Source organism: Symphalangus syndactylus, chromosome 22, assembly GCF_028878055.3.
Source record: "Symphalangus syndactylus isolate Jambi chromosome 22, NHGRI_mSymSyn1-v2.1_pri, whole genome shotgun sequence".
NCBI classification, from domain to species: Eukaryota; Metazoa; Chordata; class Mammalia; order Primates; family Hylobatidae; genus Symphalangus; species Symphalangus syndactylus.
In genome coordinates, this window is record NC_072444.2 from 21,068,260 (window position 1) to 21,085,977 (window position 17,718).

The 17,718-nt window shown below is 53.0% G+C and overlaps 3 protein-coding genes across 7 annotated transcripts in view; all 3 read left to right on the forward strand.

Annotated features, from left to right (window-relative positions):
• LOC129472521 (neuroblastoma breakpoint family member 1-like) overlaps positions 1–17,718 on the forward strand; it is a 705,345-nt gene that overhangs the window by 647,654 nt on the left and 39,973 nt on the right. The gene's annotated exons all lie outside the window — the stretch shown is intronic.
• CPLANE2 (ciliogenesis and planar polarity effector complex subunit 2) lies at positions 649–8,006 on the forward strand. 5 transcript variants are annotated; one of them, XM_055262241.2, is made up of 6 exons: positions 649–2,082; positions 2,160–2,463; positions 5,926–6,078; positions 6,682–6,806; positions 7,055–7,188; positions 7,401–8,006. In XM_055262241.2, exons 2-6 carry the CDS (start codon positions 2,352–2,354, stop codon positions 7,648–7,650), a joined length of 774 nt encoding a protein of 257 aa, XP_055118216.1. In that variant the 5' UTR covers positions 649–2,082; positions 2,160–2,351; the 3' UTR covers positions 7,651–8,006. The 5 variants fall into 5 exon arrangements, with proteins under 5 accessions (XP_055118216.1, XP_055118219.1, XP_055118218.1 ...); XM_055262244.2 differs by having other exon boundaries at positions 1,912–2,044; positions 2,350–2,463; XM_055262243.2 differs by having other exon boundaries at positions 1,927–2,044; positions 2,181–2,463.
• LOC129472534 (rootletin-like) lies at positions 8,152–16,811 on the forward strand. The gene is made up of 5 exons (XM_063631781.1): positions 8,152–10,780; positions 14,061–14,188; positions 14,602–14,771; positions 14,878–14,989; positions 16,692–16,811. Exons 2-5 carry the CDS (start codon positions 14,161–14,163, stop codon positions 16,760–16,762), a joined length of 381 nt encoding a protein of 126 aa, XP_063487851.1. The 5' UTR covers positions 8,152–10,780; positions 14,061–14,160; the 3' UTR covers positions 16,763–16,811.

Consider the following 17,718-nt stretch of genomic DNA (forward strand, 5'->3'; position numbering starts at 1 on the left):
TGATCCACCAGCTTCAGCCTCCCAAAGTGCTGGGATTACAGGCGTGAGCCACTGCACCTGGCCCCAAGAGGACTTTACATCTTCTCTGGGTTGCAGATTAACAGGCACGTTCATTCTGCCAAGTTGCTTCATTTTCTCACACGCTCACTGAGCCCTCCACGAGCCAAAGACAGGGGTGAAGGGATGTGAAGTGTGGAAATTCAGAAATAATTCAGATCAGAGCCCTGCCACTGAGTCACTCCTGGCCCATGGAGAGAGCTCTGGACAGCTGTGAATCTCCCTGACTGGGCAGATGTGGTGACAGCTGCAGGAATGGGAACCATGTGACCTGGGAGTATGGGCAAAGGATTCCAGCTGCAGAATCCTGTAGGAATGGTTATTCATCTTGTTTTTCTGCCTAGCCACAGCGTGAGCAAGTTGAGAGAAAGCACCTTGTCTTACACATCCTCATCCCCTCTCTTAGACATCATGGGCCTTAAAAATCTGTGAGTTCATGGTCCTCTGGCTGCTTTCTGCTTCCCCAGGAACAGCCCTCCTAGTGGCTAGGGGCAAAGTTTTAAAAACACAAAACCCAAACTGGCAGAACGGATAAGTACTTTAGAGTCAGGTAAGTGTGGGTTCTTTTTTTTTTTTTTTTTTTTTGACAGGGCCTGGCTCTGTCACTCAGGCTGAAGTGCAGTGGCATGATCTCGGCTCACTGCAACCTCTATTTCCTGGGCTCAAGCAATCCTCCCATCTCAGCCTCCGAGTAGCTGGGACTACAGGTGTGCACTACTGTGCCCGGCTAATTTTTGTATTTTTTTTGTAGAGACAGGGTCTTACTATGTTGCCCAGGTTGGTCTCGAACTCCTGAGCTTAAGCAATCTGCCCACCTCAGCTTCCCAAAGTGCTGGGATTACAGGCGTGAGCCACCACACCCAGCCAGCTGTGGGTTCTGAGTCGATTTCACACTGACTAGCTGTGCGGTGTGACCTCAGACAAGTCATGTTATGTTTCTGAATGTCTTCGTCAGTACAAGAGGGTAATACTATTTACACAGGTTTGTTTATAGAATTAAATCAGGTGACCCCTGTAAAGCCCCCACTGTCTGGCACTTGGGTGGCCTTCGGTAAAGCTTAACTCCTAGATTATTCCTTTCAAAACAGTGATTTGCCCTACTTGAAGGCATTGCGGGAAGATAATGGTAAAAATTAAATGTAATAGACAAACTCTCAGTAATGACCCACCTGCACTCTTTCCAACCAATGGGCATTTACTGAGCACCCACCTTCTAGGTAACAGGCCTGGTGTCCAGTGCTGGAATGGTGGAGAGGAGCTCAGAGCTTCAGAGCTGAAAAGTCAGCTCCAGGAGAGCAGGGACTTCTTGTTGGCCACTGTATTCCCAGCTAGGTGCTCAGTATTTGTTGAATGAATGAATGAACGAAAAATACAATCCAGCGGGCCTCTGAATCATTTTTTAAAACTTGAGCCAAGTCCCTTGACCTCTCTGAGCTGGTGTGTGTCCCCATCAGTGAAGCCAGAGACGTTTAAGTCATCTAGAGGTCCTGCCAAGCAGGATTAATAGAGCAATAATATTAATAATAGCAATAATCATAACTAAACATATGGAGCACTGCTATGGAGGGAATAACGTTACGTCCACGTTATAGAAGAGGAAACTGAGACACAGAAGCATGAAAGGCTCCTGGAGGGGGGGGTTTCATGATGTTTTGGAAGAAAGACTGGGGATCGGACGGAGTAGTAGAAAAGAGGATCCACAACCCAGAGGAAAAGGCCTAGTCCAGAGCCATCGGGCGGCGCAGTCTGCTGACGTTGTAGGAGGGACGAACGCCGCCCGGAACCCGCCGAACTCAACCTCTGGCGTCTCCATGGCAACCACCTCCGCGCATGCGCCGCGAGCACCGGCGCCGGAGCTGCCAGCACGCGCAGGAGGCGGACACAGGCTGGGCGGAAGCGGCCCGGAGGCCTGGGGCGGCGAGAGTGCGAGTAGGCGTTTAAAGGAGCCTTCGGCACCCGGTTCGGTTCGCCGCCGGGACTGCTGACGGTGAGGCCTAAGTAGCCCCAGGAGTCGGGATCTAGAAGGTAGAGGAGAAGCGGGGCTGTCTGACTCCCGGAGGTGACAAGGGGAGAGGGGCTGTGTGAATACCCTCCATGGGCAGTAATGGGATGACTATCCCCAGGGAGCATTGCGGAGGAGAGAGGCGGCTGAGGGACTGCACTTTCTGGGGCCCCCCGGGAGAGTCAGAGGACAGTTAAGAGGGATCACAGGCCCGGCTTGGTACGGTCACCCCCCTTCCCACTCCCTGCTCTCAGCATTCTGTCACCTCCCTACCCCGTCGCGGTGCCCAGCCATGGCCAGACCTCCCGTGCCCGGTTCGGTGGTTGTCTCAAACTGGCACGAGAGTGCCGAGGGCAAGGAGTACCTGGCTTGCATTCTGCGCAAGAACCGCCGGCGGGTGTTTGGTAAGTGCCTCCCCCTTTCCTCCAGCCTGCCACTTGTCTTTCCCTGGGGAGAAGGGTGTCACCTGTTGCTCCCTGAGGAGAGCAGAGAGGCAGGGCAGTGAGGGCCTGCTCCACTGCAGTCTTCAGCAGTCTTCAGCCTGGGGGACTGAAAGCCCTATCTCTGGGACCCCCACCCCTAAATCTCCTTAGAGCTAATTCCATCGTCAGAGCCAGGAACATGGAAACAGCAGAAACCCTGCCAGCAACCACTATCACCAGAGATGCAGTTGATTGAGCCCTCCCCTGGTACCAGGCCCTCTGTTGGGGACGTTACACAGTGCACGCCCATTTAACCTCTCAACAGCACATGGTACAGACTTGGCTAAGATCACACCCCAATAAATAGAGGTGAGCCTCTTCCATGTCCTGCTGTCTCTGCGATGAGACGCTGGTGTTCCCCATGGTGAAACTGACTCACCCAGGTAGGGCCCAGCTGTCAGGCCGGCAGAGATGCCTGGAGTCCAGCTCTGGCCAGGAGAAGCAAGGTGCCAGAAGACTTAAGACCAGAGAGTGGGATAGCTAGAACCAAAATTTGTGAATAAGTCAACTGTTTGTTTTTTTTAAAAGAAATTATATTACATTCAAAAAATGACCCTCTAGAAGGCCGGGCCCAGTGGCCTGTAATCCCAGCACTTTGGGAGGCTGAGGTGGGCAAATCATCTGAGGTCAGGAGTTCAAGACCAGCCTGGCCAACATGGCAAAACCCTGTCTTTACTAAAAATACAAAAATTAGCCGGGCGTGGTGGCAGGCGCCTGTAATCCCAGCTACTTGGGAGGCTGAGGCAGGAGAATCACTTGAACCCAGAAGACAGAGGTTGTAGTGACCCTAGATCGAGCCATTGCATTCCATCCCGGGTGACAAGAGTGAAACTCTGTCTCACAAAAAAAAAAAAAGACCCTCTAATATGGCCACTGTCGCTCTAATCCCATGATGGGTGGGGGGCTGTATTTGGGGTCACACATACCCAGGCAAGTGACCCAGGCTCCACCACTGCTAGCTGTATGACTGGGGATAAGTGAACTCTAGCCTCAAGTCCCACCTCTGTAAAATGGGGGTAATCACAGTATTTACCCCATAGAGTTACTGGGGAAATTAATAAGGAGTGTGTTTATAACATACCAAGCAGGTTCTGGCATGCAGGGGGTGTTCACTGAAGGTTGGCTGTTATTGTATTTTTTTTTATTTTTTTTTATTTTTGAGACGGAGTCTTGCTCTGTCGCCCAGGCTGGAGTGCAGTGGTGCAGTCTTGGCTAACTGCAAGCTCCGCCTCCCGGGTTCATGCCATTCTCCTGCCTCAGCCTCTCCGAGTAGCTGGGACTACAGGCGCCCGCCACCACGCCTGGCTAATTTTTTGTATTTTTAGTAGAAACGGGGTTTCACTGTGGTCTCGATCTCCTGACCTCGTGATCCGCCCGCCTCGGCCTCCCAAAGTGCTGGGATTACAAGCATGAGCCACCGCACCCGGTCTTGTTATTGTATTTATTTTGCATTTAGTTGTGTTGAGTGGAAGAGAATTGAGTGAAGGTCGAGCTGATTTTCTGGGAACATCATAGAATCCACTGACCATATTAGCTATGCCACAGATAGGATCAAGCAGCCATAACTTAGAGGAATGGCAGTGATGGCTTTTAATTTTTGTGTTTTCATTTTAACCACAGACATTTGGGGGGTTTTTTAACAGCTGGGTTTATGCACCTGAATGTATCATTCAGTGGTTGTCATGCAGGCCCCACAACAAACGTTGAGAGCAGCTAGTAAATAAATATCAACAGAGTGACTATAATCACTTAGGCCAGTCTCTTTGTATCCCAGACTTCTGTAAAATTGGGTTGAGTATTAAGAGCCACAGATGGGGCCGGGGGCGGTGGCTCACACCTGTAATCCCAGCACTTTGGGAGGCCGAGGCAGGCAGATCACCTGAGGTTGGGAGTTCGGGACCAGCCTGACCAACATGGAGAAACCCTGTCTCTAAAAATACAAAATTAGCCAGGCATGGTGGCACATGCCTGTAATCCCAGCTACTCAGGAGGCTGAGGCAGGAGAATCACTTGAACGTGGGAGGTGAAAGTTGCAGTGAGCCGAGATCACGCCATTGCACTACAGCCTAGGCAACAAAAGCGAAACTCCGTCTCAAAAAAAAAAAAAGAACCACAGATGGTTGGTTAGCCCTGAAGAAGCCATTAGAAATGAGGTTGTCCTTGGCTGTGTGTGGTGGCTCATGCCTTGTAGTCCCAGCACTTTCGGAGGCCAAGGTGGGAGGATTGCTTGAGCCCAGAAGCTCAAAACCAGCCTGAGCAACATAGTGAGACCCCATCCATATTAAAAATAGAAGGTAAAGAAAAAAAATAAAAATAAATAAATGAGATTGTCCAGCCCAGGATCTGATGGGGCAAATGCAGGATTTACCCCCATCTTAGTCCATTTTATGCTGCTATAACAGAATACCACACTCTGAGTTATTTATTTATTTATATTTTTTTGAGACAAAGTCTCACTCTGTCGCCCAGGCTGGAGTGCAGCGGTGTGATCTTGGCTTAGCAACTTCCACCTCCCAGGTTCAAGCAATTCTCCTGCCTCAGCCTCCCAAGAAGCTGGGATTATAGGCACCCACCGCCACACCCAGCTAATTTTTTGTATTTTTTTTGTAGAGATGGAGTTTCACCATGTTGGCCAGGCTGGTCTCGAACTCTTTTTTTTTTTTTTTTTTTGAGATGGAGTCTCGCTCTGTCACCCAGGCTGGAGTGCAGTGGCGCGATCTCAGCTCACTGCAAGCTCTGCCTCCCGGGTTCATGCCATTCTCCTGCCTCAGCCTCTCCGAGTAGCTGGGACTACAGGCACCCGCCACCACGTCCGGCTAATTTTTTGCGTTTTTAGTAGAGACGGGGTTTCACCGTGGTCTCGATCTCCTGATCTCGTGATCCGCCCGCCTCGGCCTCCCAAAGTGCTGGGATTACAAGCGTGAGCCACCGCACCCGGCCAGGTCTCGAACTCTTGACCTCAGGTGATCTGCCCACCTTGGCCTCCCAAAGTGCTGGGATTACAGGTGTGAGCCACCGCACCAGGTCTCCTCTGGGTAATTTATAATGAACAGAAGGTCATTTGGCTCATGGTTCTGGAGGCTGGGAAGTCTAAACATGGCAGCAGCATCTGGAAAGGGCCTTCATGCTGTGTCATCCCATGGCAGAAGGCAGAAGACAGCAGGACAGCAAGAGGCACCCAAACTGGCTTTTATAACAAACCCACTCCCTCAATAACAACATTAATCCATTTATGAGGGCAGAACACTCGAGCTGATCACCTCGTGTTAGGCCCCACTTCCTAACACTGCTGCATTGGCGATTAAGTTTCCAACACATGAACTTTGGGGGACACCTTCAAACCATAGCACCCCTTGACCCCACCTGGCTCTCTCTTTGCCCTAGGGCTGCTTGAGCGGCCAGTGCTGCCGCCGCCTGTGTCCATTGACACTGCCAGCTACAAGATCTTTGTGTCCGGGAAGAGTGGTGTGGGCAAGACGGCACTGGTGGCCAAGCTGGCTGGGCTGGAGGTGCCTGTGATGCACCACGAGACCACTGGTGAGTGGGACCTCAATCCTTTGCCCATCCTGGGAGGCCTTCCTTGTGGGTGGAGGCAAGAACCTGGCCCTGGACCACCTCTTACTCTGTAGCCTTGGAAAGTCACTTCACCTCTCTGAGCCTACGTGGGCTCCTTGGTCCCATTGGGATAATAGTACCCCCCCCCCGCCCCCAACAGGGTTGTTGTGTGGTTGCCACTAGAGGTGGTGGTGGTAACATGCTTAGCCTCAAGCTACGCTCAAGGTAGATGCTCAGGAAATGCTAATCTTGCTTTCTTGTTTCTCACCACTGGGTGCTGATTGTTCCACCATGTTGAAATATCTCCCAGTGCCCTAGGCCCTTTAGGTCTCCCTGGACATACGAACGAAACTGCTTTGCCATAGCTAGGGCTGCATCTTCCTGGTGTACCAGAGTCTCCTCCAGGGCCGGTCTCTGTTTCTCCCATCAGACAGAATTATCCCGGATCAAGTACTGTGCCTCCCTCATCAAACTGGGGACCCATCAGGGCTGGAATGTATCTCTTCTTCCTATTCCTTCCTGGCCCCCTATTCCTCCCATCTCCACCTCTCTTATGCTGAATGGCTGACCCTGGCTCCCCCTCAGGCATCCAGACCACCGTGGTATTTTGGCCAGCCAAGCTGCAGGCCAGCGGCCGTGTTGTCATGTTTCGTTTTGAGTTCTGGGACTGTGGAGAGTCTGCACTCAGGAAGTTCGATCATATGCTGCCGGTGAGCAGGCATGTGGGCCTGGGTGGGCTCTGCTAGGGGCCGATTGGGTATTAATGAGCTCAAGGCACTGCTCAGAGACCTGAGCTGGCACTAGAGACTGAGTCCCAGCCCATGCTCGTCCTAGGACTAGCGGCTCCTTGCTCTGGGCCTCAGTTTCCCAATCTGTGAAAGGAGGGATTATTCCTGATTCTTCTCAGGGCCCTGCAGCTGATGGGAGGTGACATGGTTATATGCCTCTCCATCACCAGGCTTGCATGGAGAACACAGATGCCTTCCTCTTCCTTTTCTCCTTCACTGACCGTGCCTCCTTTGAAGACCTCCCTGGACAGCTGGCCCACATAGCAGGTGAGGCCCCTGGTGTCAGGATGGTCGTCGGCTCCAAGTATCCTTTGGATACCCTTGGCAAGTCATGGAGCAAGGGGGTCAGGGGCCCAGCCTCTGCCCCGGCATGGAATTCAGCACCTGGGCTTTTACTTAAAGGGTACAGCATGGCTACCCCAGCTCCTGGGTGTGGGCTCCAGGGAGGAGGGAGAGGCAGGGTCTGATGGGCGGCTGTGCAGAGGCACCCAGTCAGGCTCCTTGACCCTCCTCCAGATTTGACCAGTACATGCACACGGACGTGCCCGAGCGGGACCTTTCAGCCTTCCGGCAGGCCTGGGAGCTGCCCCTGCTACGGGTGAAGAGTGTGCCGGGGCGGCGGCTGGCTGATGGGCGCACGCTGGACGGGTGGGCTGGGCTGGCTGACGTTGTCCACATACTCAACGGCCTTGCTGAGCAGCTGTGGCACCAGGACCAGGTGGCGGCTGGCCTGCTTCCCAACCCCCCAGAGAGTGCTCCTGAATGAATCACGAGTGGGTGCCTGTGATCCCACCCCCAACCCTTAGGTCTCGATATAGGGCTGGAGGCTAGGGCAGGAACATGGATCCTATCTGGAGGACTGGCCAGCATGGCCTGATCAGGGAGGATGTGGCCAGAGAAGGCCCACCCCAGAGCAGCGCTTTCCTTGCAGAATTCATGGCAGGGAGGTGGGGACCAAGGCCCTGAGCTGGAACGTCTCCTGTGGCCTTTCCCCCTTTGGCATTACCCATGGAGGGTGACTGAGAGAGGGAGTGCCTCTCAAGTGACTTCAATCAAGAACCTGTATTGGTTGAGGTGACACCATCTGTTGTAACAGATAAACCCCAAAATCCCAGTGCTGAACTCCAGAGACGTGTTCATTCTTGCGTAGGCCTCAGCTCTGGAGGAGGTGATGGTGGGCGTGGGGCTCTGTTCCAGGCACTCCTGCAGAGACCCAGCCCCAGAGACCCTGCCCTGCCCAGTTGCCCTAGGGCATCAGCACCCACTCAGCAGCCAGGGAGTGAGTGCAGGCGGGAGGTGGCCCCCAGCTTTCTGTGGACCAGGCCCAGGGTGGCACCTCGTTCTGCCCACATTCCAGAGGCCAGCACCCAGCAGTCATGGTCATGTGGCGCTGTGGGGGAGGCTGGGACATGGAGTCCGCCTGTGAGTCCAGGAGTCAAGCCATCGCTCTGCAGAGCCCTTTTTTTTTTTTTTTTTTCGGAGTCTTGCGCTGTGGCACAGGTTGGAGTGCAGTGATGTGATCTCAGCTCACTGCAACCTACACCTCCTGGGTTCAAGCGATTCTCCTGCCTCAGCCTCCCAAGTAGCTGGGATTACAGGTGCCAGCCACCATGACTGGCTAATTTTTGTATTTTTAGTAGAGATGGGGTCTCACTATGTTGGCCAGGCTGGTCTCGAACTCCTGACCTCAAATAATACGCCCCCCACAGTCTCCCAAAATGCTGGGATTACAGCGCGAGCCACTGCGCCTGGCCTGCAATGCCTTTCTTGATCATGGAGCTGTCAGGCCAGGCTTAGGATAGGAGTCCTGGCAGCCCAGGGGCACCTGAAAGCAGCACGATGCAGGGTCAAGGACCATCCCAGTGGGGGTCAGGGCATGAACTGGCCTGAGAGGCAGCTCTGCCCTGTGGGAGGCCATCGAGGACAGGAGCTGGGAGAGGAGTGAGTAGGCCCAGCCTTGTGTCTTGGCGCTGCCCCATAAGCCAGAGACACTGGTGGAAGTAGGCTAAGGAGGATGAGGGGAAGGCCCTAGGGAAAGGGGCCTTTATATGACCCCCTCCAATGAACCCCTGCCTGACCCCATAGAAGAACCCCTGGGCTGAGGCCTGTCCTGCGTCTGGCTCAAAGTAGAGTGTCCCCAAAGCCAGCTGACTCTCAGAACTCTGCAGCTGTGCCCAGGCCCCACGCACACAATATGACCTGTGCTCACACACCTGCGCTAGGACGAAAGCGCTTTCCACTCCTGCCTGCTGGCACACAGGAGGCCCAGACTCACCTGTCCTGATGCCTGTGCCCAAGTACACTGCTCACATGCCCATGCACACTGCCAGCCTGTCCACCCTGGGTACTGCCACCTACGTTTGTCACCCCTTCCAGGGTCTGGGCCAGAGGAAGAACTGATTCCAGCACCTTCTCACCCCTGACTAAGGCTTAGAGCTCAGGCCCTGTACTTATCTCACACCCCAAGAAGGAATGTCCCTGGACGGGACCCTCGCCTCAGAGCCTGCAGGCCGGCTCCCACTCCTGCAGCCCTCAGCCCTGCTTTCAGGTGGGCCTGTCTACGTCCCCCTCTGTCCTTAACTCCAGGAGACCTTAGCTCACGTGGACAGAAATGGAGTAGGGGGAAAGGTCCTGAAGGCAGCCCCAGGCCTGACTGGGGGCCTCCAGCTACAGGCATTTGTATTTGGGCACCAGCTACCCCACATCCCAGCCAGTCATCTCTAGGCATAAACCCCCACCCTCCAGAAAGGAGGCTTCCTGTCCCTCTTGGGCACCAGCTCAGCCAAAAGCCAGAAAGCTGCTCTGGAGCATAACCTGACCCCCCACGGCGAGGTAGGGCAGTCTTCTGGCTGGCACTGCTCTAGTCATAGAATTGACCCCTCATCCACCTTTACCCCAAACAAGAAGTGTCTCCCTGGGTGAGGACAAAGTGGGGAGGGCAATAGGGCTGGGGCTTAGAGCCCCTCCACCAGCCATCCAGGGCTGTCTTCTCAGCTCCTCCCAGTGCAGCACCGGTGCCACTTTAGTATTTAGTAGGCCACCCCCAGGGCCTCCATCACCACAGTGCAGAACTGGAAGCCACAATGCTTTGAATAGTTGACGCCTGTGCCTCCTGGGAGGTCTTTGGGCAGCCCTGTGGAGAGTGAGTGAGAGGAGAGTGTGTTCTTACATGCACATGTTCAGGCTGATGGCATGGGACTGTGACCTGTCCGGTCACACAGGGTCTCAAACTCCAAGGAGCCCCACACCTGGTTTAATGCTCTGCTGTTGCCCTCTTGCTGATGCCCTTATTTTTTTAGAGACAGAGTCTTGCTCTGTCGCCCAGGCTGGAGTGCAGTGGCACAATCATCATTCACTGCAGCCTCGAACTCCTGGGCTCAGGTGATCCTCCCCGTTTCTCTCCAGCCTCAGAAGTAGCTCCCACCCCACCCAGCTAATTTTAAAACTTTTTGAGAGATAGAGTCTCACTATATTGCCCAAGCTGGTCTCAAACTCCTGGGCTCCACTGGGTGCAGCGGTGCTAAGAGGGAGTAGGGGACATGAGATGGAAGGGCCTTGTTATAGGAGGAAGAGCCCTGAACTAAGAATTGCAAGAGGTGCTGAGGCCAAAGAGTCCGCGAGGAAAGGGCGCGCAGCTCACGCCCCTCGGCCTGCGGAAGGGAGGGCAAGGAGGATTCTACGGTTCCTGGGAGGACGCGAAGAGCCAAGAGTCCCGGCGGGCCGGCGCCTGGGTAAAGGCCCCGAGGCGGGGTCCCCATCCCTGGAAGGGCGGCGTCCACACTCCTGAGAGGCACGGGGCGCCCAGGGCTTGGACGCTGAAAGCCTGCCGGCTCCTGCAGCTTCTGGGAGCCAAAGAGTGTCAGCCGGGAGGATCCCGCACACGGCGCTTAATTCAGGTACTGGATACCCAGGGGAGGATGCGGGATCCCGAAGCCTGGGTGGGGGTCCCCATGGTCTTCGTGTTGGGGGTAGGCGCGGAACGCTAAGCCTGGGCCTATTGGGAGCCATAGTCTTCTTGATGGCTGGTGCTTATTGGGCTTTTTTCAGTTGAATTTCGAAATGCAGTTGAATTTCTTACTTTGGAAACAAAATGGCGGATCTAAGATTTTAATGATTATATTTTGCCTTTTTTGGTGCATATGTAGTTTCTGTAGTGCAGTGGTTATCATGTTTGCCTCACCCGTGAAAGGTCCCTGGTTCGAGACCGGTTGGAAACATGGTGTTTTGTTTTTTGTTTTTGTCCCTAAATTTAGTGAGTATAATCGAGGTTGGGAAATAAACAGAAAAGTAGTTGAACCTGTGGCTACATTTTAGACCTCCTCAATCTAGACAGATTGTTGACCAGGCTACAATTTCCACTGGTCTGCCAGCAAGAGGCCTGCTTAATATTAGCTTTTGTTCCAGAAATTCCTTAAGGTTCTCTTCATTCTCTTTTTTCGCCTGGATTTTCACAGGCTGACACTGAAAGTGGATGACAGCACATTTCCTAAAAGTCCCGCTAGGCTTCGCTTTATTCTGATAAGTTGCAGATCTGGCTGATTTGCGGGGCAACAAAAACAAAATATTTTTTTAAAAAGTTCTAAATCTGCATCTGGAAGTCGTAGAGTCAATATTCTGAAATCACACAAATTATGTATATACATTTGCATGCATACCCCTTCCCCAAATAATCCTCAGAAAACCGGTTAAGTTTTAGCATCTGTGACTCAGATGCATATAAGGCCTTTGTAAATTTAGAAGTTGAGAGTAGAAAGTACAGGTTTGTATTTTAGAAGGAGATTTGGGAATAAATGTAGCTCTGGTTGATATAGATCATATGTTAAGGTTTGTTGGCCAGAGCTGGTGGGTGTCTTGGGTGTTGAGCAAAGAAGGGAAAACAGCCAAAGCTCTGCGAGGTCAATGTGAAGGGTGATTTCCTTGTTGGGCTCAAGTTTATGACTCAGCCTGGACCTAGCTTGGCTTCTCAGCTAGAGAAGAAGCATGATTCCATGTCACAGCTCCTGTCTTTGAAAGAGTCATAATGACTCTCAGACCCAACACGTGGGGGAAAACTCTGGATTTGTCTCTTCAGTTGAATATCTCAGGGAAAATTGAAGAAAGAAATCTCTCTACTATTTGAACTTCATCAAAAGACTAATATGTTAATATTTTGACCGTCAATATTTCCTTAAACTAGTCTACTCTTTGCATAGCTAACACATCAAAGCATATTAACTTAGGAAATGGGATTCGCCCAAACAATGAAACATTGACAGCAAGCACTCTTAATCTTTTCATATCACATTTCCTTCAAATGCTTTATACATCTTCAAGCAGACAAATAATAATATTATAATGATTACGAGACTGATCATTACTCTTTTGCCAAAAAAACCAGCGACAAAAGACTAACTTAGTGGACCAACCATTGTTTCTTCATTATCTCTACCTTGATTCTTTCCTTTTATTTTCTCTGTCTTCTAATTCTGCTTTGCTTCTTATTTCCTCCCTGGATTTGAACTTTACTTACCTAAACTACCAGTTAGGTTACCTTCTCAGGTAGCAGTTTGAGGTTGACAATGGAAGATTTAGGATTAGAAAAAAGAAACATAAATGAATTTCTGATGTTTTATTATACGGGTTTGTAATGCAGGTAGAAAGACCTTTTTCAGAGTTAAGAGTTTGATCCAGTGCCAGCCTCCGGGTAATGCCCTGGTTCCACCCTGCCTCCTCCACCTCCCCAGGCCATCACTCCAAGCAGAGTGCACAATTTTCTGGTAGGGAGTTGGGCTGCCTGGATTCCCATCTCAGCCCTGAAACTTCCCAGCATTGAGAGCAACCAAATCATGTGTGTGTGTGTGTGTGTGTGTGTGTGTGTGTGTGAGAGAGAGCCCAAGTCTCGCTCTGTTGCCTATGCTGGAGTGCAATGGCGTGATCTCAGCTCACTGCAACCTCCACCTGCTGGGTTCAAGCGATTCTCCTGCCTCAGCCTCCTGAGTAGCTGGGAATACAGGCGTGCACCACTGCGCCTAGCTAATTTTTTGTATTTTTAGTAGAGATGGGGTTTCACCATGTTGGCCAGGCTGGTCTTGAACTCCTGACCTCAGGTGATCTGCCCGCCTCGGCCTCCCAGAGTGCTGGGATTACAGGCATGAGCCACTGCACCCGGCCCACTTTTTCTTTTCTTTTTTTTTTTTTTTTTTTTTTGAGACGGAGTCTCGCTCTGTCTCCCAGACTGGAGTGCAGTGGCACAGTCTCAGCTCACTGTAACTGTCTCCGGAGTTCAAGTGATTTTCCTGCCTCGGCCTCTGGACCTCAGCATCCCAGGTAGCTGGGACTATAAGCGTGGGCCACCATGCTCAGCTAATTGACCTGCCCTGCCCTGCCGTGCCCTTCGCCTTTTTTTGACAGAGCCTCCCTCTGTCTCCGAGGCTGGAGTGCAATGGTGCAGTCTCAGCTCACTGCGACCTCTGCCTCCTGGGTCCCAGTTCAAACAATTCTCCTGCCTCAGCCCCCTGAGTAGCTGGGATTACAGGCGCCTGCCACCGCGCCTAATTTTTGGATTTTTAGTAGAGACGGAGTTTCACCATGTTGGCCAGGCTGGTCTCAAACTGCTGACCTCGTGATCTGCTCACCTCGGCCCCCCAAAGTGCTGGGATTACAGGCGTGAGCCACCATTCCCAGTCTTTTCTTTCTTCTTTTTTGAGACAGAGTCTTGCTCTGTCACCCAGGCTGGAGTGCAGCGGTTCGATCTCAGCTCACTGCAAGCTCTGCTTCCCGAGTTTAAGCAATTCTCCAACCTCGGCCTCTCGAGTAGCTGGGATTACAGGCACGTGCCACCACGCCCAGCTAAGTTTTGTGTTTTTAGTAGAGATGGGGTTTCACTATGTTGGCCAGGCTGGTCTCGAACTCTTGACCTCAGATGATCTGCCCACCTCAGCCTCCCAGAGTGCTGGGATTACAGGCTTGAGACACTGCGCCTGGCCAATTTTTGTATTTTCAGTAGACACGGGGTTTTACCATGTTGGCCAGGCTGGTCTTAAACTCCTGACCTCAAGTGATTCACCTGCCTCGGACCCCACAGTGCTGGGATTACAGGCCTGAGCCACCACACCCAGTCAAGAGAACAAGCAAATCACTTAACTGCTTTGAGCCAGCCTTGCCTGGGAAGAGGGTTAATTGTTCCTTACCTGTCAGGAAGTTGTCATGAAGTGCCTAGCACAGTAGGCACTCAGTATGGAGAGACTTGAGGTGATGCAGCGGCCACCCTTGCACTGGACCCTGGGAACAGTGGTGGATGGAAGAGACAATGCCCAGCCCTCATGGTGCTCATGGTCAGGGTGGGGTGGCAGACATCAGACCCCCGGAGGGTGGGATGAGCTCACTGTAAACCAGCCTGTGGCCAGAGAGGCCTCTGAGGGAGGGGGATGGCCCTAAAGGATGGGCCAGTCAAAGAGAGACCATGGGGAGAGGGGGAGCAGCATGTACAGAGGCCCTAGCACTGGGACAAAGAATGTTCTAGACATGGGGGATGCAGGGTGACCAGTTTGTAAAGGGTGAGAGGGTTTCAGCTGGGATGGGCAAGAAGGCCCCTAAGCTATAGCAGATAAGTTGGGTTTGATTCTGAGGGCTGTTGGGAAAGGCAGGGATGATAGTGAGTGAGATGGCATTTGGGAGTGAGTGAGATGCCTGGGGTGGCCCGTGGCTCCTGCATCACTGAGCAAGTCTTCTCTTCTAGGAAGTGGGGAAGGGCTCAGCAGCCCCAGCACCTTAGAGTGCAGCCCTGGGTCTCAGCCACCATCTCCAGGACCTGCCATCTCCCTGGCTCCTCCAGACCTGGACCCGGAGGCAGTGCGTGGGGCCCTCCAGGAATTCCTGCAGGAGCTGCAGAGTGCCCAGAGAGAATGGGTAAGCCTGGGTGTGCGTGGCTGGATAGGGAACCTGGAGGGCCCTGGAGAGGTTGCAGGGTGTCAGAACAGGGATCTTCCTTTGTTCTCCCATGTCGGGGCTGCAGGACAAACTTCGGACCCAGACCAGTGCCCTGAATTGCCAGCTGGCCGAGATGGAGGCTGAGAGGGACAGCGCAACCTCGAGGGCCAGGCAGCTGCAGAAGGCGGTGGCTGAGAGTGAGGAAGGCGACTCTGATCCTCGGGGTCCCTGTTCTCTCTCCTGTGTTTCAGGCAGTTGAGGCAGGAGCTGGGGGATTGGCCTCTGACCTTGCCGTGGCCCCCATGACCTGACTCGGGCTGTCTCCAAGAGGACCCTCCTCGGACAGCCTCACCTGTGTGCAGACTCGCACACTATGAAGGGTGCAGACAGTCTGGCCTTGCACTGGGTGGAGTGCAGGCTGGACATTTTATGACCTGGTTTGGGTCTCGGGGCTGTGCTTGGCCATGCCTGATGGGGTGGGTGGTGGCTGCAGCCCGGTGCAATGTGGATGGGCGGCTGAGCAGGGTCCAGGCAGAGCTGGCACTGCAGGAGGAGAGTGTGCGGCGCAGCGAGCGGGAGCTGCGTTCAAGCCATTCTCCTGCCTCAGCCTCCTGAGTAGCTGGGACTACAGGCGCTGCACCACTGCACCTAGCTGATTTTTCGTATTTTTAGTAGAGATGGGATTTCACCATGTTGGCCAGGCTGGTCTTGAACTCCTGACCTCAGGTGATCCTCCCCCACTCGGCCTCCCAAAGTGCTGGGATTCCAGGCGTGAGCCATGGTTCCCGGCCTATCAGTTTCTTAAGTGACCTTCCAGGGTTATTTTATATAAGCAAATAAAGCAGATTACACACACACGCACACTTTTTTGTGTATACGCCTGGTAAAATTTCATCTTCACAGTTCTTGAAGATGGTTTCCTCACCTACTAGTTATAACTGGGAGGTGGCTCTGTGTCAGGCCACGAAGAACTTCTCCACTGGTTTTTCTTGGCCACAGAGTGTTCCACTGAATGGATGTACCATCATGTACTTAGTAGCAGTCCCCTTTTGATAGACATTTAGGTTGTCACCAGGATTTTTTACACGAGCAATGCTGCAGTGAACCTCCTTGTCCACAAGCCATCTCCTCTGTGCTGGGGTATATCTTTGGATATGTTCTTAGAGGAGGAGCTGGTGGGGAAGGTCCTATGCATGCGTAGTTTTCGGAGCTCTCCCTCAGTGACCTCCATTGTGGTTTTACTAACCCTCCCACCAGCTGTGTAGGGGAGGGCCTGTTACCCCAGAGCCCCTCCCTGTGTATTATGTGACCCGTTTTTTTTTTCCCCCAATCTGATAGTGGACAAATGGCATCCCAGTGTAGGTTTTTTTTTTTTTCTTCCTCTTTAGTTTTTGAGATGGAGTCTCACTATGTTTCCCATGCTGGCCTCAAACTCCTGGGCTCAAGCAATCCTGAATCAGCTTCCCACGTAGCTCGGACTGCAGGTGCATGCCACTGCACCCAGCACCATGTAGTTTTTATTTTTATTTTTATTTATTTATTTTTTTGAGACACAGTCTCGCTGTGTCACCCAGGCTGCAGTGCAGTGGCATGATCTCAGCTTACTGCAACCTCCACCTCCTAGGTTCAAGCAATTCTCCTGCCTCATCCTCCCAAGTAGCTGGGACTACAGGAATGAGCCACAACGCCTGGCTAACTTTTTGTATTTTTAGTAGAGACGGGATTTCACCATGTTGGCCAGGCTGGTCTCGAACTCCTGACCTCAGGTGATCTGCCTGCCTCGGCCTCCCAAAATGCTGGGGTTATAGGTGTGAACCACCACACCCGGCCCCAGCATAGTTTTAATTTGTAGTTGGGAGTGAGCCCCATCCCATCCCCAGCCTGTGCTCTCTCCCCAAGGGACCTGCTGCAGCTGGGAGGGGAGCTGGCCCGGACGTCACGAGCTGTCCAGGAGGTGGGCCTGGGACTGAGCACAGGCCTGCAGCGGGCAGAGAGCTGGGCCGAGGCAGCCCTGGAGAAGCAGGCCCTGCTGCAGGCCCAGCTGGAGGAGCAGCTGCGGGACAAGGGGCTCCACGAGAAGGACCTGGCCCAGCAGCAAATGCAAAGCGACCTGGACAAGGCTGACCTTAGTGCCAGGTGGGTACCGGGTGGGTGCCACACGAGGCAGGTGTCCCTGCAGAAGGTAAAACTGGAGAGTTGGGGAGAAGGGAGCATCTGTTCACTAGGGGCAGGGCCTTCCTCTGTGAGCTCAGCCAGTTTTCCCAGGCACCCAACTGAGGTTCCGAAGGCACCTGCCCTGTGTATATCATAAACAGCTTAGCCTCCAGTGACAGAACTAGTGGCTGGGTGCGGTGGCTCACACCTGTAATCCCAGCACTTCGTTAGGCCAAGGTGGGGGGATCACCTGAGGTCAGGAGCTCAAGAGCAGCCTGCCCGACAGGTGAAACACCGTCTCTACTAAAAATACAAAAATTAGCTGGGCGTGGTAGCGCGTGCCTGTAATCCCAGCTACGAGGGAGGCTGAGGCAGGAGAATCGCTTGAACCCAGGATGCAGAGGTTGCAGTGAGCCAAGATCACATCGCTGTACTCCGGCCTGGATGACAGAGTGAGATTCTGTCTCAAAAAAAAAAGAACTTGTGCCCCTTATTCCTGCCACATGGACAAGTCCTCGAGTGCTTTCCCATGAGATAAAGCTGATGGGAACCTCATTCCTATTTCACAGATGAGAAGTGTGAGGTCTGGAGAGGAGCTGGGACTTGCCTAAGGTCACAAAGCCAGGGAGGCGGATGTTAGGGTCCCTGCCTCGGGTTTGGAGAAGTATGGCGGACACAGAGCTAGTGGATTTGAGAGGCAGGGGTGGTCCCCCACTCACCTCTGTTGTTCCCCCAACTCCAGAGTGACAGAGCTGGGCCTGGCAGTGGGGCA

What these genes read in the sequence shown, in the direction of transcription:
- CPLANE2 (XM_055262241.2), top strand. Translation starts at nt 2,352, where the DNA reads ATGGCCAGACCTCCCGTGCCCGGTTCGGTGGTTGTCTCAAACTGGCAC. An exon ending in GATGCACCACGAGACCACTG is followed by an intron (nt 6,079 to 6,681) that starts GTGAGTGGGACC and finishes GCTCCCCCTCAG; the next exon opens with GCATCCAGACCACCGTGGTA. An exon ending in AGGATGGTCGTCGGCTCCAA is followed by an intron (nt 7,189 to 7,400) that starts GTATCCTTTGGA and finishes ACCCTCCTCCAG; the next exon opens with ATTTGACCAGTACATGCACA.
- LOC129472534 (XM_063631781.1), top strand. Translation starts at nt 14,161, where the DNA reads ATGGAAGAGACAATGCCCAGCCCTCATG. An exon ending in AGAGTGCCCAGAGAGAATGG is followed by an intron (nt 14,772 to 14,877) that starts GTAAGCCTGGGT and finishes TCGGGGCTGCAG; the next exon opens with GACAAACTTCGGACCCAGAC. An exon ending in GCAGAAGGCGGTGGCTGAGA is followed by an intron (nt 14,990 to 16,691) that starts GTGAGGAAGGCG and finishes TCTCTCCCCAAG; the next exon opens with GGACCTGCTGCAGCTGGGAG.